Source organism: Doryrhamphus excisus, linkage group LG9 (assembly GCF_037039965.1).
Source record: "Doryrhamphus excisus strain RoL-2023G ecotype Guam linkage group LG9, RoL_Dexc_Guam_v1.1, whole genome shotgun sequence".
Classification (NCBI taxonomy): Eukaryota; Metazoa; Chordata; class Actinopteri; order Syngnathiformes; family Syngnathidae; genus Doryrhamphus; species Doryrhamphus excisus.
In genome coordinates, this window is record NC_136365.1 from 4,391,457 (window position 1) to 4,417,973 (window position 26,517).

The 26,517-nt window shown below is 40.0% G+C and overlaps 2 protein-coding genes across 4 annotated transcripts; both read right to left on the minus strand.

The window, feature by feature from the left end:
• Positions 1 to 5,932: 5,932 nt before the first annotated feature.
• On the minus strand, positions 5,933 to 16,407 carry tdrd7a (tudor domain containing 7 a). The gene is made up of 22 exons (XM_078793124.1): positions 16,231 to 16,407; positions 14,078 to 14,285; positions 13,503 to 13,647; positions 13,290 to 13,401; positions 12,345 to 12,437; positions 12,019 to 12,053; positions 11,600 to 11,640; positions 11,311 to 11,481; positions 10,505 to 11,182; positions 10,236 to 10,423; positions 9,945 to 10,137; positions 9,642 to 9,753; positions 9,255 to 9,466; positions 8,903 to 9,037; positions 8,619 to 8,702; positions 8,303 to 8,437; positions 7,935 to 8,045; positions 7,684 to 7,840; positions 7,501 to 7,643; positions 7,216 to 7,409; positions 6,414 to 6,574; positions 5,933 to 6,239 (listed from the first exon to the last, which is right to left on the minus strand). The coding sequence occupies exons 2-22, from the start codon at positions 14,279 to 14,281 to the stop codon at positions 6,019 to 6,021; spliced, it is 3,525 nt and encodes a 1,174-aa protein (XP_078649250.1). The 5' UTR covers positions 14,282 to 14,285; positions 16,231 to 16,407; the 3' UTR covers positions 5,933 to 6,018.
• A 134-nt stretch (positions 16,408 to 16,541) lies between these two features.
• Positions 16,542 to 25,915, minus strand: stra6l (STRA6-like). 3 transcript variants are annotated; one of them, XM_058065549.2, is made up of 18 exons: positions 25,467 to 25,906; positions 25,212 to 25,278; positions 23,631 to 23,731; positions 23,311 to 23,441; positions 23,096 to 23,216; positions 22,985 to 23,030; positions 22,782 to 22,907; positions 22,247 to 22,320; positions 20,826 to 20,934; positions 20,602 to 20,746; positions 20,442 to 20,517; positions 19,345 to 19,426; positions 19,184 to 19,232; positions 18,077 to 18,194; positions 17,876 to 17,995; positions 17,619 to 17,782; positions 16,994 to 17,137; positions 16,542 to 16,919 (listed from the first exon to the last, which is right to left on the minus strand). In XM_058065549.2, the coding sequence occupies exons 1-18, from the start codon at positions 25,487 to 25,489 to the stop codon at positions 16,681 to 16,683; spliced, it is 1,935 nt and encodes a 644-aa protein (XP_057921532.2). In that variant the 5' UTR covers positions 25,490 to 25,906; the 3' UTR covers positions 16,542 to 16,680. The 3 variants fall into 3 exon arrangements, with proteins under 3 accessions (XP_057921532.2, XP_078649354.1, XP_078649355.1); XM_078793228.1 differs by having other exon boundaries at positions 20,442 to 20,746; positions 25,467 to 25,915; XM_078793229.1 differs by lacking the exons at positions 25,212 to 25,278; positions 25,467 to 25,906 and having other exon boundaries at positions 16,543 to 16,919; positions 22,782 to 22,836.
• Positions 25,916 to 26,517: the final 602 nt, after the last annotated feature.

Below are 26,517 nucleotides of genomic sequence, written 5' to 3' on the forward strand. Positions count from 1 at the left end.
GCATTGTTATTGTCTCACCAGTCATTTTAATATTCCAGTATAAGAAAAGTAGTTATCTTTTGCCACAAACCCTTCTTGACCTCTATGAGAACGTGCGTGACAACAAAAACACTCAACAGTTAGATTGAGAATCATGAGCACTCGGCCTGGGATTAGTCATGGGTTAGTATGAGATTGCATAATAACCTTGGGCAAAAACATCAATCACTGTTTCACAGCTGTTTCATTTTTACCAGTATAATATAATAAAATGAAAGTGGATCATATGCATTAACATTTTTTAAAAGTTAACTGTAATCTTTCTGAATAAATACCATGCGGTTCTCAATGCAGTCTACTGGGATATTAGACAATAGATATTTTGAGTTAAAAAAAAAAACAAAGCAAAATGCAATCAAGTGACCCAAAAACATACTATTCCAAAGTGGCAGGTCACTTTTCCACTAATTTTTGTTTCCTTGTCATGTAATTGTTGTTAGCAACTAAGACGTTAAGTGGTTGTTGCTTGTTGTTTAGTGGAGAATAAACACAGTATACCACTTATCTTCCACTCCTGTCTACTTCTCAATCACATGTTAGTTGACCCTCCAGGTGAGTAATACAGTAAAGTCTCGTTATATCGATATTCTCGGGAGTCGGAAAAAATACAGATATAACCGGACTATCCATATGTCCGATCCTGCGCCGAACTGCATTAAAAGTGGGCGGATCTTTGATATGGCATGTAACTTTCAGTTCAAGTTCGAGTTCAAGGATTGCGTATCTAGCATGCTTTTGTACTACAATAAATTTTGTACTACAGTAAATAAAAATAAACTTACGCTGTAGTGATTACCGGTTACCGGGACATAATTCACCCCGGAACTATCGATAGGGAAGGTGTTGTCACCCGGAGGGGTAGGCGCGAGGGACGGGTGTTTTCCGCTGTGTGTGCTGCACTCTGGTGTGAAAAATAAAGTTGACTGGAAGCAGCCGTTCGCCGTGTTCTTTTTTGGTATTGAAATCCTTAAGCAAAGATTGATTTAAGCTGCTTTTGTATCGATATAAGCAGACCAAATTGGCTGGCAGGAGATGAAAAGGGCATCCTAGTAACCGGATTATCATAATAACCGTGTATCGTACTAACGGAGCTAATTATATCATAAAAGACTAGAAATTTGCCGGGAAATGAAAATAGTATCGTAATAAGTAGTAATTCGTTTTAACCGACATCGATATAACAAGACTTTACTGTATGTCGACCGACTACGGCAACAACAGTACGGCCGTACCGGCACGGCTCAGTGTTAACGGTGCGGCTAACAATGCCTGTGTAGATAGATAAATGACAGATACTTTATTTATTTATAGTGTTCCATTGTACTTTTCTTAAAGGTAATGTTAAAATCTCATCTCTAGCCAATCTCTTCATGTCTTGTCTCGTGAAGTCAGTGTCTCGTGACAGCCCTACTCAACAGGTCTGCTCACATTGAGTGTCAGAGTTTGAACCGTGTTGCCAATGGTCTTCTAGAGCAGTGGTTCTGAACTAGTGGATCCAGCGGTGGATCACAGAACCATTCTGGGTGGGTCGCTAACAGCTTATCAAATGCTTCACTTGAAAAGATGTGGAATAGCACTTTGAAAATATTTCTGAAATAACTTTTTTCAATCAGAGGGAAGAGCTATGAAGTTCTTACAAACGACTTGACCTACTTTTGGCCTATTGTCGCAGCAAGTGAATAGCACTACTGTTGGTTTTAACAAATGAGATGTAAATACTGTAGATTTCCTTGCATTGATACACTGGCCACTTCACCTCTTATATATGTTATGTATGTTATTACCTCCACCAAGCACAGCGCAGAAGTTGTCATTGTCTTTATGTGCCCCTAAATGCATTTTGCACTGTGAGAATATAATTGAATTTAATCCAATACTGATTCTAGTAAAGTGGGTCATGACTTATGACCATGGTGACCATGGGAAAATGAAGGTCCCAGTGTAAGACCAGCTGAGAACAGCTGTTCTAGATAACAAGACTAAATAGAATTCCGCGGGGCCTGTTGTATGTAATGAAATCCATTGAGCAGGAAAATATGCTGATAAGCTGATCTGACATGCATCATGTTGAGGCTTTGTTTTGCTCTGCTTTCTCTGAGCTCCATCCACGATAAGACAAGTTTCCAAAAGCAAAGATGAAGAAGTGGGCTGAAATCCAAATAATGAAGAAGAAGCAGCTGACAGCAAACAGAACTGTCTGCAGGGCTATTTATGAAGCGTATATGCAGGGAGAAAGAAGGAGATACAGCAGAAACTGCTTAAAGTCATGCAACACATGGCTCGACAAATGCAGTAATAACGATACAACAACGGGCCCTGGTTCTGGATCGTTGCACCAGACTCAATATATCAATTCATTGTTTCTTAAATGCACTGTAGTTAGTTTGTATCCCTGAACTTCCATCCACACTACTAAACCAGCAACACAAGCTACATGTACATTATCTTTCGACAGTGAAGTGGTGTGCCTTTACATTGCGGTGCATATTGGACCGCAATGGATTTTTAATCTTAAAAATAAACACAAGTTCCATCAACTATAAAGCACATGCCTGTAAAGATCTCACAAGAGCAGCCAAAATACTCTTAGCAGCTAATAAATCAGCTAATAAAAAACAGAGCAGGCAGCAGGACTTGTTGTTAAAACTGTTGAGCGGACTAATCCTGCTTAATGTCTTCAAACAGTCACAATGCATGATGTCATTGTTATAAAAAAAATACAAAACCCATCAGCTTCACTTACAGTTACATGCAAGCGCACTGGGAACATTGATTTATGTATGTGTGGACCCTTAGATTGTGTACCAATTTACGGCTACATTCTGGCTCCAGGATGGTAAAGAATAGTCAGTTTATTGTGAAAGCAAAATATCAAAATGCTGTGTCTCTGACCATATCAACCTAACATCTACATCTGAGCTTTGTGCTGTATAGGATAGAAGCAAATTAGTGTCTTATCTAATGATACAACCTGTATCTCATTAATGATTCATACGCTTAATTTCAGAATATACTGAGGGTCGATAATAACCTGTGGACTGAAAATGGCTGCACTGTGAACAGCCCTGCTGTAGCTCAGGCTCAGCATTCTATGATTTGATCATAAATAAATCAATTGTACATGTAGTAAAGCATTCTATTCATCGTAATGATTTGTAGATCAAAAACCTTAGGTAGTATATGTAACAACTGGGCTAATATATATCAGTAAGATAATATCATTTAGAATCAGAGACTAAAATGTACCCATAAAAATGATCTATCAGAGACACCTTAAACGTCATAATATGACACTAGTCTCTATTTGTAGTGTAGTACTTGGATTCTTTATTGATGTTTTTTTTTTACTTTGGTTCACTTACATATGGTTAAAGCAGCTGTTTTTCCAATATATTGAGTATTATCACATTAAATCAATATTGTGATATTATTTTACCAGTGATACAATATCTTCTTCTGGTATTAAATTATTCTTACCTTGTAATGTCCACCCCTACAATTCAGCTCTAAAAAAACTGCATGTAAGAGGTAGTACAAATTTAATGTGACACTGACCATAACATAATGTTGTGAGACTGTATAATGCTTGTTAACTCACAACCCCTAACATAGCAATGCTCAGACACCATGCAAATATGCCCCCTTGAGGCTGTTGATAACATAACCATTTTAAAAAATGAACATAAATAATCCAATGTGCAGCATTTTTAAAATACATCAGTTGTTATTTTCCTCAGTTTAAATATGTTTGCATCTCTGTGTGGAGTTTGTATGTTATCCCGGTGCGTGCATGGGATTTATCTGGGTACTCTGGTTCCCTCCCATAAAACATGCATCGTTCTGGGAATGTGGGAGGTTAGGTTAATTGGTGACTTTAAATTGTCCATAGGTATGAATGTGAGAGTGAATTGTCTATATGTGCCCTGCAAATGACTGGCGGCCAGTCCAGGGTGTACTCCGCCTTTTGCCCAAAAACAGCTGGGATAGGCTCCAGCAGACCCCTGTGAGAATAAATGAGTGAGCATAAATAATTGATGGATAAATGAGCTTGCAAGCTATTTAACTATTTGAAGAACAAGATGATGTCTAAGTGTCTAATCAGATTTTTGTTGCCTGAAGACATTACTAATTTCTAGAATGCTTACAAGTGAATGAATCCTAAGCAAGACGAAAAGTGTGACCTTGCATGTAAAGGTTAACCATCTCCAGTACCCCAGTGTACCCAAATGTAGGTCACAGAACTGATGGCCAACATACCAGCAAACAACTGTTGCATCTCACAGCACTTGTTGACTGAAATCCTGATTATGCAATGCTGATCAAGTTTTTCTGGAGCAAGTTCTCCGTGGATACTGATGGAAACTTAGCTCATGTCATCACCAGCTGTGTATTTGAGTGGAAACAGTGATTTAATAAAATGTACTGGCATCCTAATGAGGAATACTGCAATGCAATCAATTATGTCAATAGCTCTTTCAGTATATGAGGAGATCCCTAAACACATCACCATAAGGAAACCGTCGCCAGCTGCAACTATGAATTAACAGTACTCAGTGACCAAATGCAATGTATATTAACTTTCCCAGTTCATTATTAAAGTCACTCTTTGCTCATGGGAAGTCTTTCACAGGCTGCAGTATTATTTAGCATTTATTTACGTACCTCAACCAGCGCTATTTATAGCCGGGCGGCCCGGCTGGGTGACAGCAGAGACGAATACTTTGACCAGATATGGTTCCCTCAGTGCGGCGTGGACTGGCGATGCAGGGTGCTCCTCAACGGAACCGGGGATCGACCTAAAGTCCTCACTATACGACACCGTCCATGTCCTGCGGCGGAGAAAGGAAAACGGGATTGGGGCGATACGGAACGGGCTAACAAAAGTTGCCTCCCCCTACACTGGGCGTCCGTTGGCAGTTTGAGGAGGCTGCAAGTCATCTCCCGCAAAGGGCAAAGAAGAGAGAACCTCCTCCCACCATAAACCACCCCCCATATACCCCCACGCAGGCTGCACTGTCACTCCGGTGATGTCACAAACATGTCACGGACAGGGACATACGTGTATTATGGGGTCTGAAATGTGACAAAAGTCAAATTATGTTCGCACGTGAGTAGAATTCTCTCCACGCGCACAGATTCAATGCCCGCGAACTCTACAGTACACATCACGCGCGTGCTGTTCTTGTATTCTGCTCGTGGTCGTCGAATTCTGCGGCGGTTTTAAAACCGACTTTTGACATTTCTATTATATTTAGTAGCGTGTTGTTTGGGACGGGGGGGGGGCACTAGATACTTTTTGTCCAATTAGATTTTTAGCTTTTCTATGTGTTGCTAAATGTAACCTGCCCAGGACCTTCACAATCAGGAGTGCTGGCCCATGTCACAAACACACTACATTATTATCAATGGGGCTGTTTTTTAATAATCTGGCTTTATTTTGCATCTGAAGGCCATATAAGCCAGCCCATAGTGACATTAGCACTTTTCCATCCTCCTGTGTTGATCTGAACAAAACTGTGCAACAAGCAAAGTTAGGCCCACCATGGCTAGCTAGGAGGAAATTGATTTTTTTTACTTAAAACATTTTAGTCATGTCATTAGATAAACATTAAATATTTATTGTGAACTCCTTCAGATGATGTTATACTGTAGTGTATATTTGGAGTTGTCTTTATTCTGTGTGGAACCACTTTCGCCATATAAATGCTTGTCCTACAGAAGTCACGTGTCTACTGGTTGTTTAAAATACTTCCAGGTAAAATAATGTTCATCACAATTAAGGACAATGAAATGTGATAAGATCCAATAATATTCTTAAACACTTTTTTAATGAACTTGCAACATGTTTCCAGAAACACAACAAAAACAAATAACAAAGAAAAGTGTTCCCATGTAATTCAAAATGTAATCTACATGCATTGTGCACAAAAAAACAAAACTAATCAAGAATAAATATTATGATGCCAAAACATTCATGTTCTAAGGCTCAGAACACATGTCCTCCATGAGGCTGTGTATCCAAAGGTCCTTGAACTCCACATTGGTATCCACTAAATACACCGTTAACTTGCGCCCCCACAGTTCACCCATGACCTCAGAGAGGTCCTGTACACTTTCAATCTGGGCGACAAGTGCATGCTTCTCTACATGATTCCTAAACACCATGGAGGCCTCCTCTGACCACTGCCGCTTTGGCACGCCTACAGGACAGATGTTGAAAGCAGCTTGTTAGTTGGCATAAAGTACCATGCATGTTAAGGTTTCTTTACAAAGTAACAATTGAGGTGTTTATGCATATGACCTGTGGGTAACACTAACTTGCCAGTAATGGTCATTATGTCCTCTGCTGTGTCCACCACAAAGCTACAACCCACCTGCTAGTTGTGCAGTGATGGCCTGGAAAGGAAGCTGTCGGAATTCCTCAATCAAGGGTTGCAAAAGAGAACTCTGAATGAGCTCATGTTTGCCGTGGTCCAACTCGTAGACAGAAATCAAGCCATTGGACAAGATCCCCTTCACCACAACACGATGCCAACTAGGTGGAGGAGGTAACAGATTCCACTCAAAAATGATCCAGCCCGCACTATACTCTACCCTACCTCAGTTCCATATATTTTTTTTTTACATTAGCTCGCTATAGACAGTTTACACATTGTAAATAAAGGTACTGGTAACCATTACCATTACTATTATTTTCCACAATGTGTAAACCTTCTATAGTAGGCCAATGTCAATGCTTTATCGGTTTATTGTAAACAGTGAGTTGACTGTAAATAAATATATATCTACAGTGAGGCTTGAATAATGTTGGCCAATGCAACTGTAGACCAAAGCTGAAAAGGACTAAGAGCAAGATCGCCCCTATCAGGCAAACAATCAACTGATGTTCCTGTAGTAGTAAATAAATCCAGAGAGTGGTATAAGTGTTCTCTCAGGGAGGTTTGCGCCCTAGTATATTTAGTGTTATCTTTAGTGTTATCTTTTACAATTGTAATAACAATAAGAAATAATAATGCTCTGTTGAGTTACTAATACAACAAGTCTAAAGTGGTACCATGTAAGAATAATATTCTGTACAGATTACCATTGATGATTAACCTATGCATCTTGCTCAACTTCAGACAACTTGGATTAGAGGTGCGGAGTCAATACAGAAAATAACTGTAAAACACCTACTTCTTTTCTATTTTGGCTGCATAGATTTCTCCTTTATCAATTTGCATTGCTGTGGTGGTTTTCGCAGTCTGGTTATAGTAGAGCATCATCTCTCCCATCAAGACCATCAGTTTATGCAGGTCCTGCCATGGCTGCATCACAAAATAACCAGGGTGGCAAGCCACTGGCACGTGGACATCGATGTTCTGACCAGGCTGACAGAGAAAAAAAAAAAAAGAGCATAGAATCATTATTTTAACTGATAACATTGTTGATCATCCCAAAGAAAGTTCCCAAGACACACACCAGGGGGAGTTCCAACAGTGGGGGCATTGTTCCTGTGGTCTTCTCTGGGGAAGGTGATTGACATGGTCCATGATGAGGTTGAGTTGTCAGCCGCTTCAAAGACGCACTGAGACCTAGAAGATGTAGACACATTTTAATTAAAGAGGCGGCGGTGTTCATGTGGTCAGGTGTACTGTATGATACCATTGTCCTTGGAGTTGCACTTGACGTCGGGTGTCTGCCACAACTCTGGACGCGTCAACTGTTGGCTCATGATCTTGTTCACTTCTTCACTGCCTGTACCCACAAAGAGGTACACGTGGACTAATCGCTCTCCTTTGTGCTCCCCTAACTTACAGATCTGAAATAGGTCAAGCAGTTGAAAAAAAAAAAACAACTAAATGTGAGGTCATCCATCATCACATTACACCAGCTAACAAATGACAGTAAGTTACCTTCATTTTGCAATCTTTGACACCAAAGACAGCATTCTTCAACCATGAAACAGCATCAATGCTCCAGACTCCTTCTGGAAGTGTCACGTCAGCCAGACGACATTTGATCGCCTGAACATACCAAAACACACACAGGCTATGATTACAAAATGCCTATTTATCAGATAACACCACCAAGTTAAAAATCCCAAACCTCTTTTTACAGTCTACGAAATGTTTCCTGAACAATTAACATTTACTATATGTAGGATCCTGAAGGAACTACATAGGAAAATGAATCACTACTGAGCCTTTACTTATGATAAAGATAGAAGCTAAAATGAAGACATAAAACGGTTGGGTGCTGTATATCCTGCATATAAACACACCTGTGGTGGGATGAGAGTGAAATCTTTAATGAAAAGAGGAGGAATCTCTCTTAGTTCAGTGATCTCAACAGTTGCTGGAACACCTAGATCAACTAAGACAACCTCCACAACCCTGTTGCCATGAAGGTGACTGATCTGAAATCAAGAACAGCATTAGACATTTTTTTAAAATAAAAATTTTAGTGTTTTGTCACTTTGAACACAAGAACATGTACATTAAGTGAATAAACACTTTTCTGCAAATGCCCTGTCAAGCTTGGTCAGGTATCATTCGTTGCTCTTAAATTCAGAGAACGGTTACAATAAACATGCGTACCTCTGCTCTAGACCACTTTTCTTGGTAGCGGATCAGACACACCTTGCCAATGAAAGGTTTAGAAACCAAAAACTCTGATGTCACCTAGGGGGAGCATTCACAGAAAATATTTCATATAGTTGTCCATTTTTACATTCACATGTTGTGATAACAAATGAAGAATTGGAAGTTGGGTTATGAAAGGCATAGTATACTTTTAAACTTAACGTGTATTTTGGCTTTCATTGCTACTCACCATGTCTGTAAGGGCCTTTATGTGTGCTCTTACAGACATTGATAACTACCTGGGAAATAAAAAATGCTTCGGTCTCCACCAACAACTTGCTGAGTCTTGCAGTTCCTCTGGAGGGCAGCTGGCAAAAGATGTCGCCATCAGCACATACGTTTGTGACACATACATTGTCATATGTACAATTCACCTAAAGGGGGGAAAAATACGCAAAGTAGTAAGAATTGACAAAGCAGGATACCTTGCAGGTGCCTGCGGTATAGACATTTGACCTTTGACAAAACAAATATAAGTAATAAAGACTAAACTTATCCTGTCTTGTACATATTTAGCTATTAATATACAATTCTGTTCAAATGTTCAATATAGCTGTCTATTCATTCTGCTACACATGCTATGACACTTACAGTTAAGGGATTATTCATGGTTTTATCTTGCAGAGCCTTTAGGCAGACAGAGTTGATGTTGATGTCATCTTCTTGCGAGGTGTCATACAGCAATACCTCAGGTAAGTCAATCGGGGGAGAAGGCCCCAACATCTCCATCAGAAGGATTTTTCCAGTTGCCCACTTATCCAATGAGGACAACACAGAAGGATGGGTACTGAATGCCTCTAAACCTGAGAATAATAAAGGAGGACAGTATTGAGAAGTGAGCAAAAAATGATTAAAGGGTGAAATACCTTATGTTGCATTTCAAGTTAACATTCACTGAAATGCAGCTTGACATTCTTCATCTTCGCTTTTCCCCTCCATCAGGGTAAAAAGTCGGCATGTGTCATATTTCGTGTGTACCTGCCAGCCTAACATTAGTGGCCTGGAAAGGAAGCGAAAAGAAGTCCTGATGCAGCTCCAGAAGATGTTCTCTCGTCGTCTCCACAGTAAACCCATGGTCCAGATAGTAAACCTGACAAAAACAAGAACAACAAGTTCTTACTTTATTTTGGCTTTATTTTTTTTGGCTCTCTACCCGTTTGCAGCCGTGTGAAGTCTCAAATTGGGATATTAAAGTGCCTTCAAAGTATGAACAATTCTTTCATCATTAAGAGTGTACATCAAATGCAAGTAACTCTACATCACTACACCAGAGAAGGTTACCTTGACCTTGTTGAGGTTCATGACTTCCGTGACCTGAGCTCTGGCCAGTTCATCGCCACCCTCCCCCTTGACTGCTATTAGCTGACCCACGACAGGATTGGAGAGAGGATGGAGAGTGGAGCTATGTCTATAAAAGGACAGCATTGCATCTTCCATTGCCTCCTGAGCATTGGAATAGCCCTCACCTACATACCTGCACAAGGTGAACACTTTTTTCAGTTAGGGAAAGAAATACTGCCATTATACTGTATGTCTGTATGACGGTCTTCTTTACCACAGTGTGGGTCCTACCGTATGGTAACAGCATTACTGCTTTTGGCATCAATGACCAGTACAGAGGGGTACTGCACTGAAGGATGAACTAGAGAAGGAGGAACCACAGGACCAACAATCTCCACACCTGAGAGAAGACTGTGGCTTCTGCCCTCTGTGCGATCAGTTACGTCCGTGTTTCCTCTGATGGAATTATACAGAATGGCCTAATGACAGAAACAAATGCCATAGATCAACCTTTGTTACATAATCCAAACATTCTTATTAAAAAAATAGTGACTACTTACTTTCCTCTTGTCAGATGGAACAGGGTACTCAACAGTGCAAAGAAGACATAACTTATCCAGGAGATGTTCAGGGAACGGGGCCTTGTACGTGTCCATGAAAAGTTTAGGCAATGCATGGACCCATAGCCCATTGCTGTACTTGGACAGAAGTTCATTTATCCTTTCCCACACATCAGCTGGCACAATGTCAGCACAGAACTTTGTGGGAGGAGGACGAGGGCCAGAATCAGAGCTTGAGGAAAATGTGGGTGTTTGTGGGCATAAAGCTTCAGAGGTGTGTTGATAAGAAGGAGCTAAGGTTGGATGGTTAGTTTTGGGGGAATTTTGCCCAAGTTTGCCAGTAGTTGTGACAAAGTTGACATTCCTGGAAGTGACTACAAGACTGTCCTGAACTGCATGCTGAGAAGTGACATGACAAGCGGGCTGTGGAGCTGTGGGGAGCGTTGGCTTGGCTAAGGGCTTCATGGATGGAACTCTAGGTTTTGGAACAGGGCACACTGGAAGACATGCAGCAGGCTTTTGAAACAAAGAGGCCTGTGAAGACGTGGATACAGGTACAGTGCTTAACATGAGAGCGGATTTGGTGGGGCAGTCAGGGGAGCTGCTTCTCGGAGCATCAGAGGAAGGTAGAGGAGGGTAAATTAGACGGTCACCGCTGGTGCTATAAGATTGCTCTACCTGCAAAGGCCATACAGTACATTATAACCATAGCAAATTATTTTTAGTACAAAACTTTTTATTTTTAAAGACAAATAAAAGATAACATAACATAGTGCATTAATATTAAGTTTCACTGTGACACGTACCATACAAATGTGTTGCCACTTTTCCAGATGTTTGAGCACCCAAGGAGGGAGCGGCTGACTAAACATGTCACGGAAGATCGTCGGCAGTTTGGACATCCACAGCCCAGAGCAGTACTTTTGCAATACTTGGGTTAGTCTTTTCTGCACCAGATTCACATCATACTGGCTTGACTGTATGACAGGATTTCACAACAATGATTTTATTGACAATCTACTATTTGTGATAAGTTTAGAGTGAATGTAAATAAAGAATATACTATGTGGCAAGCGGAGAAAGTATTTTCTGTACCTCTGAACAGTTGAGTCTGGAAACTTGTTCAGGTGGATTCTCTGTGTATGGATAACAAGATATAGATTTTCTTTAAATATATTGCATACGGCTATAAAGAATTACACATTTCTGAAGATTATAAATCTGATGCTGTCGTTTATCATTTTTGTAATTTATTTCCTGATTTCCTGCACTGAGAAATAGGCTAAAATTTAGCCTTGTTTATTTGATTTTAGAATGGTTTTATGTTTAATGGAATTCTTTTATTCACGTTTTCTATAAAGCACTTTGAATTACCTTGTATACAAATTGTGCTCTATATATCAACTTGCCTCACCAATATTTAAATACTTACTTTTTAGATAAACCTCTCCCTCTTTTAAAAATCAAATCAAATTCATAGGGATTGACTATAACAAACAACTTGAGGTAGGTACCTTGTGGTTTCTGGAGCTTTTCCAAATTATTGGTCCTGCAAATGAAAAAAAAAAAACAAACTTAGAGCATTCTTTTTATCACTCACAAGAGTGGGAAGATTTGAAACATGTCTTTGCTCTTGTTACGTATATTGAAATGCACACCCAAAGAATGGGGCCCCTTGAATCTCTAAATGTTTAGTTCTCTTGCTCAGTGTAATTACTACTCTTTTGTTTTACATTATATACTGTGATTTCAGGCTACCCATTACACTCCTTATATACTGTATAAAGTACAGTACTGACAACAGATCAATCAGCTGGTTGCTGGGCTTTTTGTATATCACCTGTCATGGGAGACACAGAAGTTCACACTTTGTTGAGAGGCAGGTTGTCTGTGTTCAACTGGTTGAGTGAATCCTTGTCTATTTTCCAATAACCTTTCAGAAAAATGTTAGATTAGGTGTAAAAGTGACACATTCAAAGAAAAATATTACATTAATCATAGATGGCATAACAAAAACACAATCATCAATCAATTATCGTGGAACCTTGGATAGCGTCATTCATTTGCAAAAAGTCAGACGAACAGAAACACACAAACATCTGCATACATTTTTCAAAGGGGTGTCACGAGACATGAGATTGGACCTGCAAGAACGAACGGGATGGAATTTTAACATAACTTTTATGAAAAGTAGAATGAAAACACACACAAAAAAAATATAACAGTATATTCCAATGTGCTATTTGATCATTTCTACTACATTACCTTGTATTGCTCCTAATGAGGCTACAGTCTTCTGCACTCTGTGTGTATGCTACAAGCCCTGCCTCCACTCATCGAGACAAAGAGCTGTATGAGTGGGAAAAGGACTCACTCCGTTCATGCCATTGTTCTATGGAATAAATGCTGAAACGAATGCAGAGTGAAGCCTCTTCCTGCCTGGTTGGAGGCCGGAGACAGAAAAAACAAACACATGCACATGGCCATACATTGAGACCAGCACAATAATCAAGTTGATGATCCTTTATTGTGTCATTAATTAAATAATTATTTTTCAGACCAAGCCGAGTGCCCATGACACATAATCAATTCACCGTTCAAAAATAGCCACACAAAATTGCATACCACTGTTGGGACAAAGTGCGTAAAGGTGTAAATGAAAAAGATCGCAAGCCAAGGCAAAATTTTGGCATGAAGCTTCCATGTTAACTGAAAAACTGGGCAGTACGCGAACCAGGGTTCCACTGTTTTGCAGACAGATAGCTCCGAAAACATGTACATGTACCTGACATCTCCTGAGGCACTGAAACCTCTGTAGCCACCATGGGATTGATAGTGGTTGGCCGGCTTGAAAGCATTACCAGCTGAAGGCTGGCGCAGAGTTGACATTGGTCTCCCTATAAACAAATCTCCATGAGGTGGTAGCAAGTAGTCCTAAAAGCAGTCTTAGTCGCCTTAAAAGACAAAGAGTGTGTGGGGAGAGACAAACCTATCCTACCTCTCAACATGTAAGGGTCGGAAGCTTTGCGTCTCATCCTGCAGTTAACTATTTGGGAACTTCCCAATTTCTTGGAACTCTTCTGCCGGGCCACCAGCTCAGCGATGTGTGCTGTCTCTTTACATACTGCTGCAAAGCATCTCAACTGTAAAATACATTGCAAGTTACAATTACAAATAGATAGAAAGATATGATGCAATCTGGTTTACTACAGAATGTGTTTCGAGTGTGGGGAGGAAACAATCTTGAACTAAAATATATATATTTGTGGTAAAACATTAAAAACTGCATTGCACACTTAGACTGACATTTGACTGTGAGAAGGTAGAGTTCATCAGTACATCATGGCCTGGTTGCCAGTCAATCGCAGGGCACATATAGACAAATAATCATTCACAACTATAGACAATTTTTGAGAGGTTAGAGGAACACATAGAAAACCATACACGGGGACGACATGCAAATCCCACACTGAGATGTTCCAACAGAGATTCCCAACCAGATCTCCTTTCTAACCACTACTTCCCAGCACTGGCACATCTCAGGATTATCTTCCGGATAAAATCAGTTCTTACCTCCCCCATGTGGTAGTCCAGCCGCACTACAGAGGGAATGCTCCTGAGGTAGCCTTCCAAATCGGAGAAGCCTAGTTTCTTCAGGGGGATATTATCTCCACACAGCGAGCGAAACTCTGACTGCAGTCTGCTAATACACACACCCTGCTTGCTGGACTGCAGCACAGCCCGCAACATTTTTTTGATGGACTCGCAGTCTGACATCCTTCTTTAAATGCAAGGAATAAGAAAAAGAAGGTTACAAAAGAGAACCTTAAATGCAATGAATAAGACACAAAGGCAAAAAAGTGTTCACTTTTTTGTCTTTGAATTTAAAACACAACATTATTATACATTTAAGGCCAACAGTGCCAACTTTAACAAGGTTAAATAGAACCGTTCAGTAATTAAGGCTGCAGACAAGTCTGAACATCTATTTGGTAAATCTTGAACAATTAAGCATTTTCTAACAAAAATATAAATAAAAGGCATTTAAATGATGGTATACTGTATGTAGTGTAATATCTGTGACGTCATTAACAAGTGAGGCCTGAGAGGTGACGTGTGTGACGTCAGCTATCTAATGTAGTGTTGCGGATTGTTAGCATGGATAACAGTGTGGAGCGTGCCTGTGACTGGCGTGAGATGTCTTATTTTCCATTATTATGTTAACTTATGTCATGTGTAGAGGGCTCTAATGATAATAAATATATATATATTTAGAAGGTCTTGAAGAATTTTCTATGCTCTGCCTACATAAATAATATAAAGTGTCCTACTTCGTGGAAATTCACTTACTGTGTAGCAGTTCTGGAACCAATTAACCATGATAAACATAGGAGTACGTGGTGGGTTTAGCTACAGTATTTACAATTCTGGACTTAAATTATGTTTATTTTGTTTTCATTTTGGTCCTCTGGTGCCATTCACACGTGCCTCATTCAGGATTTGAGATATCCGCCTCCCCAATAGGTCTTGTCCTTTTGGTCCTGGACTGGGTTAACACTTGACCAAATGAACCACGCTAGCAAAGCTATATGCTAATAAGCCAATAAATGTATGGATTTGAGATATCCGCCTCTCCAATAGGTCTTGTCCTTTTGGTCCTGGACTGGGTTAACACTTGACCAAATGAACCACGCTAGCAAAGCTATATGCTAATAAGCCAATAAATGTATGGATTTGAGATATCCGCCTCTCCAATAGGTCTTGTCCTTTTGGTCCTGGACTGGGTTAACACTTGACCAAATGAACCACGCCAGCATAGCTACGTATATGCTAATAAGCCAATAAATGTATGGATTTGAGATATCCGCCTCTCCAATAGGTCTTGTCCTTTTGGTCCTGGACTGGGTTAACACTTGACCAAATGAACCACGCTAGCAAAGCTATATGCTAATAAGCCAATAAATGTATGGATTTGAGATATCCGCCTCTCTAATAGGTCTTGTCCTTTTGGTCCTGGACTGGGTTAACACTTGACCAAATGAACCACGCTAGCATAGCTATATGCTAATAAGCCAATAAATGTATTTCTTTATTACTTATCCTTAGAAGAACCAAAAACAAGCAAAGCAATAGTGTGCTTGTGTTTTTATGATAGTGTGCTGGTGGATAACTAGCAATTTCAGTAAACTGGGGCATACATTGAGTTAAGTTTGTTAGTTGACTAACAGGGAAATGGTGTTCCATCAAGTTGAGTCATTAATAGAGAGAAAACACCAAACAATTTTGACATTGTAAGTGAAAATGTTATGTGTGGTGCATTATCTACTATTTTGAATTCGCCAGTCTACGTACTTCAAACACACTAAATAAAGGCCCAAGGGAGGCGCGATTGCCAAAAGTCTTGCTAGCATCTTGTATCAAAAGCCTGGTATTACCGAATGCTCGAATTAAGTTCACATTACCCCACATCATAATCATAAATTCTGTTGTATTGTTTTAATATGATAAAGAGTTGAAATCGAATACAATCCAACAATTGGCGACTTGAGTTAACTAAATTAGATAGACAGTTACCCGGATGTAAGTGCGAGTTTATTTGTTTGCTACGTTTGTAATAAACAAATTAAGAATGTATATAATTCACCAGATAATCAAACTACACGACGAAGAGTAGCCACGTCTGCTCGATTCAATAACATATTACGACACATTCGAGAAGAAATTACCTGTCGTAGTCGAAAATTGATCCACCTGGTTTACCTTCTCTACCTTGCCGCGTTCACACACCGAAGCGCGCTCTCGCCGAGTAGTTTACTGCCTGTTTGGAAATCGCTAAACTCGCGACACATTTAGTATTTACGAAAAATACATACATTATTAATGTGATTGATAATTGTATATATAAAGGAAATAAAGGAAGGGGAATTTAAAAAAGAGCGTTCATACAGCATGCTAGAGTGTTCTTTTCATAATAACACGTTCAATGTGTTGAAAACACCAACACATTTACTGACCCCTGAAATGCACACAGTGGTAGTCCAAGCAGACTTTAATATGAGATGAAAGTTTTACAAAAGTATAAATGCGTAATGAGTGAGTGGTCAGCGCGCAGGTCACACAGCTTGGAGACCAGTGAAATAATCATAGTCCAACTCCAACCATCTTTGAATGCCATTTTAGTCTGGATTTTGTGTCTCTGTGTTGGCTGATAAGTGCACTGACAGTGCCTGTTGGTTCTGTGATTGGGAAGCCATGACCCAAGCCCTCACTACCGCATCCGATTGGGGAGACGAAGACTTGGCTGAAGTCACCAATGAAGAGAGGTGATGCCTTCTGTGCAGGATCAGATGGGGGTTCCTCAGGAGTGTGTAAAGCAAGGCCCATTGTCTCCTGGCCCGACTGTTCACAGGACATTCTGGAAACAAAGAAGAAACATTAACACGTGTCAATCATAACCGTGTACACAGTTCATGCAGTATTACTACAAACCCGATGGTGTGTTGTTAAATGCACCGTACGCAGACACTGTGTGTTTCTCCACAGTGGTGGAGACGAGCACCTGGCAGAAACACACCATAACTGGATTGTTATGATAGTGATCAGCGAAGATCATCCCAATCCACGTACTATATCCTGGGAAGTGCAGGAAACACATATTTTTAATTCAATAACCCACCATGGGGCCAAATAAAGTTGCAAGTGCAAGCAATTTGAAGAAACAATATTGAATTTCTTCTCGCTAGGAAGTACATTCCATTCATACTTAATTTATAATATTTGCGTTGGGTTTTTTTTGCTTCTAAAACTATAATACTTCTTGATAACATTTATTTATATGTATATTAAGTAGCAAGAATTACATATTTTACGGTGTCTGGAACAGATTAATTGAATTTACATTCTGGGGAAAATTACCTGGGTTTTTGTTTGTTTTGGTTTTCATCTGACCTTTTGGAATGAATTAAAAATGAAAACCGAGGTGTCAAAGTACTTTTGCATAAACAATATAACTAGCGGTGGCCCTTGCACAGCACTTGAGATTAACAGTTTATTTTCTAATGATCATTTGCTTGTTTGTTATGTATATGTGAAGTGCTAACTATGCATGATTTACCTGCATCCATAGTTTCATATCCTCTCTGCATAATTGTTCGGTCAATGCGGGATACCAGCCATGTTCCCAGCACAATGCTGATCAGCAGCCTCACGATGCAGTTGCTGATCCCCATGATCACGTTGTAGAAAAAGAAGAAATAGTTGAAGCAGTCAAATGCTTTCCTAAGAGTGAAAGAGAGGGGACAATGGCATTTCACGTCATGTACATCTTTACCACTCATACTTGCAATATGAGAATACTGTATGTCTACCAACCTATTATTGAGAGCCAGTGGTTTGTGTTTATCAGTCGGAGACAACTTGTCCTGAAGGAAAAATATCTGGACCAGGACTATCTGAAGAATCACCATGGCAATTACCAGACTGATGGTCAGACTAGTGAAACACATCAATATAACTGAAGAAACTCGGTCATGTATCCATATTGCCATATTGCTCACACACACAAAAGCTTACATAAGAAGGCCCAAGTTGGACAGCATGGTCAGAGCTTCACCATGTTGGATGGGAATGACAATCACATACACCAACAACAACACGACCAGGAAGTGAACAAAGTGGACCATCAGATAACCTGAAAGAAGAAAAGGTTTTCTGTCATCTCATATTGCATTTGTTTTTAAAATGTTTGCCCACTTCATTTTTTTTTCGGCATACTAAAATGTTGCACATAATCAAACAAATGTAAATATTTCAACACAAAATAAATTTTTAATGCAATTAAAAAAAGTGATTACCCCCCACCCCCATCCCGTGTTAAAACATAACTGAAATTAATCGGGATCTATCAGCCTGAAAACAGTTGTAAAGCCATGGGACTCCAGCAAACCACAGTGAGAGTCATTATCCACATATGCCAAAAACATAAGCAGTGGTGAACCTTCCCAAGAGTGGCGACCAACCAAAATTACCCCAAGAGCACAGTGACAACTCCTCCAAGAGGTCACAAAAGACCCCACAACAACATCCAAAGGTGATGTAGGCAAAAACGACCTACATGACCGAGTTCCAAGACCAAAACCATTGCTGGAAAAAAAAAAAACATTAAGACCCGTTTCAATTTTGCCAGAAAATATCTTGATGATTCCCAAGACCTTTGGAAAAATACAGTCTGATGAGACAAAAGCATAATTTTTGTGGTGTGTGTCCCATTACATCTGGTGTAAAAGTAACCCTGCAAAAAGTTTCATTTAAAAATAGCATTTTCTATTGTGTTGTGTTGTCAGTGACTAATATTTAAATTTGTTTGATGATCTGAAACATTTAAGTACTATAAACATGCAAAAAAATAAGAAACCAGGCAGGGACAAACAGGTTTTCACACCACTGCAGACTTCAAACCATTAACACTTACACTAAGGACACTTGAGAGTCTCCAATTAACCTAACATGCATGTTTTTGGACTATGGGAGAAAATCAGATAGTAGAAACTCCACACACCAGAACCGAAATAAGAACCCGGAATCAAATGGCAGTGAGTCAAACATGCAAACCACATACTCCACCATGCTGCCCAGGAAGTAAATCTGAATTTTCCAAAAGAAGTTCAAATAAAATCTTACCCCAGAGTGTAAAAGCAATTTGCCATCCAGAGTATCGTGCAATGGAGGCCTGCACAGAAGCACCAAAGCTGATCATTCATGTTCAAGTTGTTGAGTTAAAAGGTTGTGTGGAATCACTGCATGCGATTATTGTATGACTGCATTGTGGAAGTGTTGCTTACCACACTGCGAGCAGAGCTGGGGTTGTGAAATTTCTCGGGGAGAAAACCTTTCTCTCCCCTCCAAAGTCTCTTTAAGTGTTTCCTGTGGTGACAACACATTACAGTATGTGATGTTTTCATTTCAGATACAGTAGAATCTCGAAATAATCGAAAGTCTAATCTAAAGTTATATCACATGGAGTTGAAGATTACCTCAAAAGTTAAACAAAACTCAGAATTCAAGCCGTTATCACATGTGACATTACGTGACATGACCAAATTAGCACGTTACAGCTGGTTACAGCATATTACAATTCTGGTGTTAAATCCCAGCAATAACTATAAAGTGCCACCAGATGACAGCCTCACTTTGCCAATGTCTTATTATCGGTGTCTGTCAAATGGTCTTCTTACAGTATATATTATATAACAGTTGTGTACAACCTTTTTCCCACAGAGGGCAGCAAACTGAAAAATCAAAGGCTGCAGGTGCCACTTTTACACAAAGATATGCTAAGATATGCTAAATATAAAATATGCTAATTTTATATTTGAAGAAAAAACAGCCTGTGTCTCAGCTTTGTGCTATCGGTAACAAAGCATATTATTAGAATGACCTTTTTCTCCTTTCATTACATTATTTAGCTATTTATTTATCGGTATTCCTGTACAATTTTTCTCATAATATTTTGACACGACTGTAATAATATTACAACTTTTTATCCCCAGCTTAATTTTATGCATTTTTTGTTAATAGAATAACTTTACTCTTCAAATATTTAATCTTTGTTCTTGCACAATTACTACTCTCTCTTCCAATTTTGCTGGGTTTTCTAATTGAATTGTACTTCTAGAATAATAAAAATTAAAAGTTTGAACACCTTATATTAAGTTTTATATACAGTGGTTAACTTCTAACTTCCATTTATACTATTTATATTAATTATTACTGAAAGCATTGCCTGTACATGACTTTTTTTTTTTTTAATCTTGGAACAAATTCCTTCACTTTACGCTATCACTATTAAGTTATTTCCCTCACTCACTGTATGTATGTATAAGTTGACAGTGGTTTGTAATACAGGTATATAGACTAGAGTATATCTACAGTAGCTTACCTGTAACAAACCAGTACATGGAACGTGTAGGCGACTGAATTGAGACTAGCAAAGATGGTGGTTGCTAACCAAGTCTCTAGAATGACAGAAATAAATAAATGGTTTACTATCATTATTGAATCGTATTTTCTGGCTTGTCCGGTCATCTTGTACAACTCACTCCTGGCCACGATGATGAATTCTTCCATTTGTGGTATCATGACTCCCAAGGCTTCAGTCTGATTACAGGAGTGTTTGAGGGCGTTCTTCCATTTCTCCACTTGACCAAAAGCCATGTTACTCAGACTGTAGTCAGCCAGTGTCATCTAAAAGCGATCAAAAATGAAATGTTTGGTACTGTTTGATATCCATTCAAACATTTGATTGTTTACTGTGTGTTTTTACCGTGTACAGGCCGATGATAGATATGATGGCAGTGCCAATGATTCTGTTAGGGAACTTAAAGAAGGGATCCCACTCGTACACTTTGCTCTGGAACAAGCTCAGTGGCTTTCTGCAGCAGAGGAAATTTCAAAATATTCATTCATTCATTCATTTTCTACCGCTTTTCCTCACGAGGGTCGCGGGGGTGCTGGAGCCTATCCCAGCTGTCTTTGGGTGTGAGGCGGGGTACAGCCAATCACAGGGCACATATAGACAAACAACCATTCACACTCACATTCATACCTATGGACAATTTGGAGTCGCTAATTAACCTAGCATGTTTTTGGAATGTGGGAGGAAACCGGAGAACCCAGAGAAAACCCACGCATGCACGGGGAGAACATGCAAACTCCACACAGAGATGGCAGAGGGTGGAATTGAACCCTGGTCTCCTAGCTGTGAGGTCTGTGTGCTAACCACTCGACTGCCGTGCCGCCAGTACAAAATATTGTTTGAATAAATATGATTGACGTACAGTAATTCAGCACAAATCCAGCTAGCTGATACCTGCAGTGTCACTGTTAGATAAATGGAGATCACCTGAGTCGGGTTAATGTGTGTCAAGTGATTGTACTATAAAAACACCTGCACCTGAGCGGTCCAGTCTGTGGTTCATGGGTATCTTTGCTACTATTTTAACATGAAGACAAAGGAACATGCCAAACAAGTTTAGGACATGAGATGGCTACAGGAAGATTTTCAACTCCTAGACATACCATAGAGTTGAATCCATGATTAACAAATGACAGGATATGGGTCTTTTATAAAACTGACTGGTCAGCCAAGAAGTGCGGTGACACCGATACAAAGCTACAACTGTAGCAAAGGTTCTTCTTGTATGAGAATGAGGCAAAAAGAAAGCCACTATTTGAGCCCTCCAGACATGAAATAACATCCCTATAGTCACCTTTACACTCAAATGACACAATAATATTGACATAATAACAGAAAATAAGCCAATTAAAAAGGCTGGTGGCCATGGTGGAGTTTGTATGTTCTCCCCGTGCAGGCATGGGTTTTCTCCGGGTAATCCGGTTTCCTCCCAAATTCCAAAAACATGCTAGGTTAACTGGCAAATCCAAATTGTCCATAGGTATGAATGTGAGTGTGAATGGTTGTTTGTCTATATGTGCCCTGTGATTGGCTGGCGACCAGTCCAGGATGTAGACAGCTGGGATAGGCTCCAGCATGCACCGTGATAGAGTGAAACTGTGAAATTCAAAGCGTGAAGTGGAGAGGGCTTGCTATATTTGCAAATCAAATCAAGTAGTTATTGTCAAATAAATTACAAGGAGTGTTCATTATTTTGTGTCCACTTTGACAAATGCATATATTCCACTTTTAAGAGGGAATGCATGTCTTTGTTCCAGTATGTAGTTTACCTGTGTGAACTTGCTTTCCTCAGTAGTCTCTTAACATGCTGCACCTGGTGTTGCTCAGTGAGCTCATGTGGGTCCTGGTGGTAGAAAAATGAATAACTTATTATTCATTCATTCATTCATTTTCTACCGCTTTTTCCTCACGAGGGTCGCAGGGGGGTGCTGGAACCAATCCCAGCTGTCTTCGGGCGAGAGGCGGGGTACACCCTGGACTGGTCGCCAGCCAATCACAGGGCACATATAGACAAACAACCATTCACACTCACATTCATACCTATGGACAATTTAGAGTCGCCAATTAACCTAGCATGTTTTTTGGAATGTGGGAGGTAACCGGAGTACCCGGAGAAAACCCACGCATGCACGGGGAGAACATGCAAACTCCACACAGAGATGGCCGAGGGTGGAATTGAACCCTGGTCTCCTAGCTGTGAGGTCCGCACGCTAACCACTAGACCGCCGTGCCGCCCAATGACTTATTATATTTTAATAAATTATTTCTTTGTTGTATTTGACTGTTTGTATGTGAAATACTGACCTCTTGTTCCAGCTGTAGCTGTATCCGAACATCTTTGACCAACCTGGAGACAAATCTTCCCAAAAGAAAAACGAGTGAAAGGATACAAGGCCACTGGACAATTATCTTCTCATATTTTCCCAAAATCTGTCAATTTAGGTATTAGTGGTTATTATATTAAAAGTAAATAGGAATATTTCAGGTGTGGTTTACTACTCACCTACCTTGCCACCTGGACATGTGAAGGTGTCCCACACTGTGATGATAAGCCTGCAAACAACCAAACATATTATTATTATAATTTGTCTCTTTTTACTTATTGTGTGTAATCTCACCAACACAAAGTGTAGATAATTCCCAGCAGGGCTCCGGTTGTCCTGAAGGGTGTTGACAGACATGCAAAGAACGGGAAGTTGACCAGGCCCACCTCCAAAGCTCCAACCAGGTAAACCACAGCTGAAGACCATCAACATGTTGTCTTATGTTAACTTTCCATTAGCACAGAGAACAGGGAACAGAACAGATCAAATTGGTAGAAAGGTGTCCGTACCCCTCGCCCAGGGTGGGACAGTGAAAGGAATGTAATGTTCTGAGAAGAGCAGCAGGACGCTGTAGGACACGGCGCCAAAGGCGAACCCATAAGACCAACGATTGCTCAAGCTGCCTATGGTGTCCAACGGCCTGCCAATGACAATGTTTTGCATTGCACATGTACAACGATGTCATCAAACGTTTTAGTTTCCTTTCGTGAGCTGTAGTTCTGTCATCTGTGAAGTTTAAACTGGCACCTCACATCTTGCTACAGACCATGGGTGTCCAACATGCGACCCGGGGGCATTATTATTGGCCAAAACAGCAAAAATCACTTACACCACAATGCCAAAACGTCCGTGCAAGAAAGGAAATTTACGGTCGATGGCCAAAACTTTTGCTCTCCTCTGAAGGAATGATAGCACAATGGCGATCAGCACCTGAAAGACAGCAAACAAATGTAACCGTGGCAACGCCATCTTTGCATCGCAGCATTAGAGTAAACTACAATTGCATTCATAGCAAAAAAAATATACAATTTGATTGACGTTTAGTACAGTATTTATTATACCTGTCATCATCATAAAGCTCATTCGCAAAACTAGCATTGCGGAAACAGAGTTTATAAAGGAGCATCTGACAAAACGCAACACGACATAACCAGGAGAGCACATGACTTAACGTCGTAAAATGTGCAGGATATGTTGTCAATTCCAGGAAACAAATGACCACATTATGGCAGGATGTCCTGACCTGGCCCAAATTAAATATCGACATAGACACAACAAAGCTGTCACATATGTGAACTGGAATGTCAGAAAAAGATGACAATCATAATCTTGTGCGATATGCCATTACGGACAGATTGTGAGATAAAAGCCAGTAAACCATCCATTCAATTATTTTCTATGCTGCTTATCCTCATTAGCATCTCGGGTATGCTGGAGCCTATCTTAGCTGTCTTTGGGCGAGAGGCGGGGTACACCCTGGACTGGTCGCCAGCCAATCACAGGGCACATATAGACAAACAACCATTCACACTCACATTCATACCTATGGACAATTTGGAGTCGCCAATTAACCTAGCATGTTTTTGGAATGTGGGAGGAAACCGGAGTACCCGGAGAAAACCCACGCATGCACGGGGAGAACATGCAAACTCCACACAGAGATGGCCGAGGGTGGGAATTGAACCCTAATCTCCTAGCTGTGAGGTCTGTGCGCTAACCACTTTCTTTTTTTTTTTTCTTTCACCACTGAAGAAGCTATATGTATTGCTACATATTGAAATTAGAAACAGACCAGGGTTCAATTCCACGCTCGGCCATCTCTGTGTGGAGTTTGCATGTTCTCCCTGTGCATGCGTGGGTTTTCTCCGGGTACTCCGGTTTCCTCCCACATTCCAAAAACATGCTAGGTTAATTGGCGACTCCAGATTGTCCATAGGTATGAATGTGAGTGTGAATGGTTGTTTGTCTATATATGTGCCCTGTGATTGGCTGGCGACCAGTCCAGGGTGTACCTCGCCTCTCGCCCGAAGACAGCTGGGATAGGCTCCAGCACCCCCGTGACCCTCGTGAGGATAAGCAGTAGAAAATGAATGAATGAATGAATGAAATTAGAAACCTGTCACCTTTTAAATACAGGAAGTGAACAAACTTTCTAATACTAATAATATGTAAACACATTTAAAACACAACTCCAGTATTATTACGCGTCAACATGTTAAACACAGGGTGAGATTAAATGATATTAAATAAATAGTAATTGCTAAAATGTGTAGAAAAGACTAAGATTAAATCAGCTTGGCTGCTTCCTCCTTTTGGGATATGATGAATTGTGCAAGTTGAATCCTACAATGTAACTTCTTAAGCATGTCCAAAACAAATAAACCATGACCATGACCACGAGTTAACTTACAGCTGGGAGAAGTGTAAGGTGCAAAAAGAGGTCAATCGATATTCCATTTTGACAATCCTTAACTTCCCTGGAAAAGAAAAGAATAAGTATCATTGCACACGTTGATACACGTTAGGTTCACTTGCACAATCTAATGAAGGTATTACACAAAATGAATTCTCAAGACAGTATTGCTCCGTCACGATGAATGTGAATATACTGGAAATCACTTAAGCAACAGACAGGAATGGAACCACATTATGGTAAAGTACTTACACATGTTCCGCTTGGCCCGTCATGACCGCTAAATCATCTATTGTTGGTCAAAAACTTGTTTCCGCTGCTCGTGCAACGGACTTGGATAAATTTCACTTCTGTATTTCCTGGTTTAAACCATGTGACTAGCGCATTTGACCTTTCACCGTTGGATGCAACAAACCTACTGTCATGTACTTCTGGTCTTTCTACCTCTCACCACACCTTCACTGTCTGTCTCACATTATTGACAAGTCTGTTACTTAGTATAAGAAGTGTAAACATTGAGTTATCAGTTAGTAGACAACGGTGTGGTCATTTCATCCCCTAACTTCAGGTCCTGATAACTTTAAAGGTCCTGGTCAGATAGTGCTATGGGGGTGCTAGCGTTTGAACGTACTACTATAGATCACTCTGTCCCTGCTCAGTAACGACTGCTACATTTGTAAATAGTGCTAAATAGTATTAATTGCCGACTCCATCGATATGAATGTGAGTGGGAATGATTGTGCCCTGTGATAAGCAGCATAGAAGATAGATGGTTGGTTGAGTCTACAGTAATCAGAATATTTGCATATTTACAGCATACAAATCCTCTTTACGACCCTCCACATTCGATTTTAATGTTATGAGAGCCTTGTAGACATGAAATAACACCCCTATAGTCACCTCCACTCGTGTTATGCAATATTAGTGAGCAATATTATGAGTAAATAGGATAAATGCTCTATGGGAGCAGAGTGGAGGGAGACAGGAAGTGATGTCAGCGGTTGAGAGTTTAGTTTTAGTGGTGGTGGTTACTGCAGAAAAAAAGTAGACTGTGATTTTATCAACAAAGACCTATTATGCTCATTTTTGTCGCTTTGTATTGAGTTGTGGACTATTATAGAGCAGATACACACAATAATCCAGACAGAAAGCTTTCTAGATCTTCCAGACTTGAGACTGCCTATACGTGTATGTGCATGCACATTAAGGACATGAGTTGTGACAACCATTAATCAATTTTTGTGGAAGACAAACACAATTCTCATTCATTTTAACACATACTAGAATCTTGACTTTTGTGTAC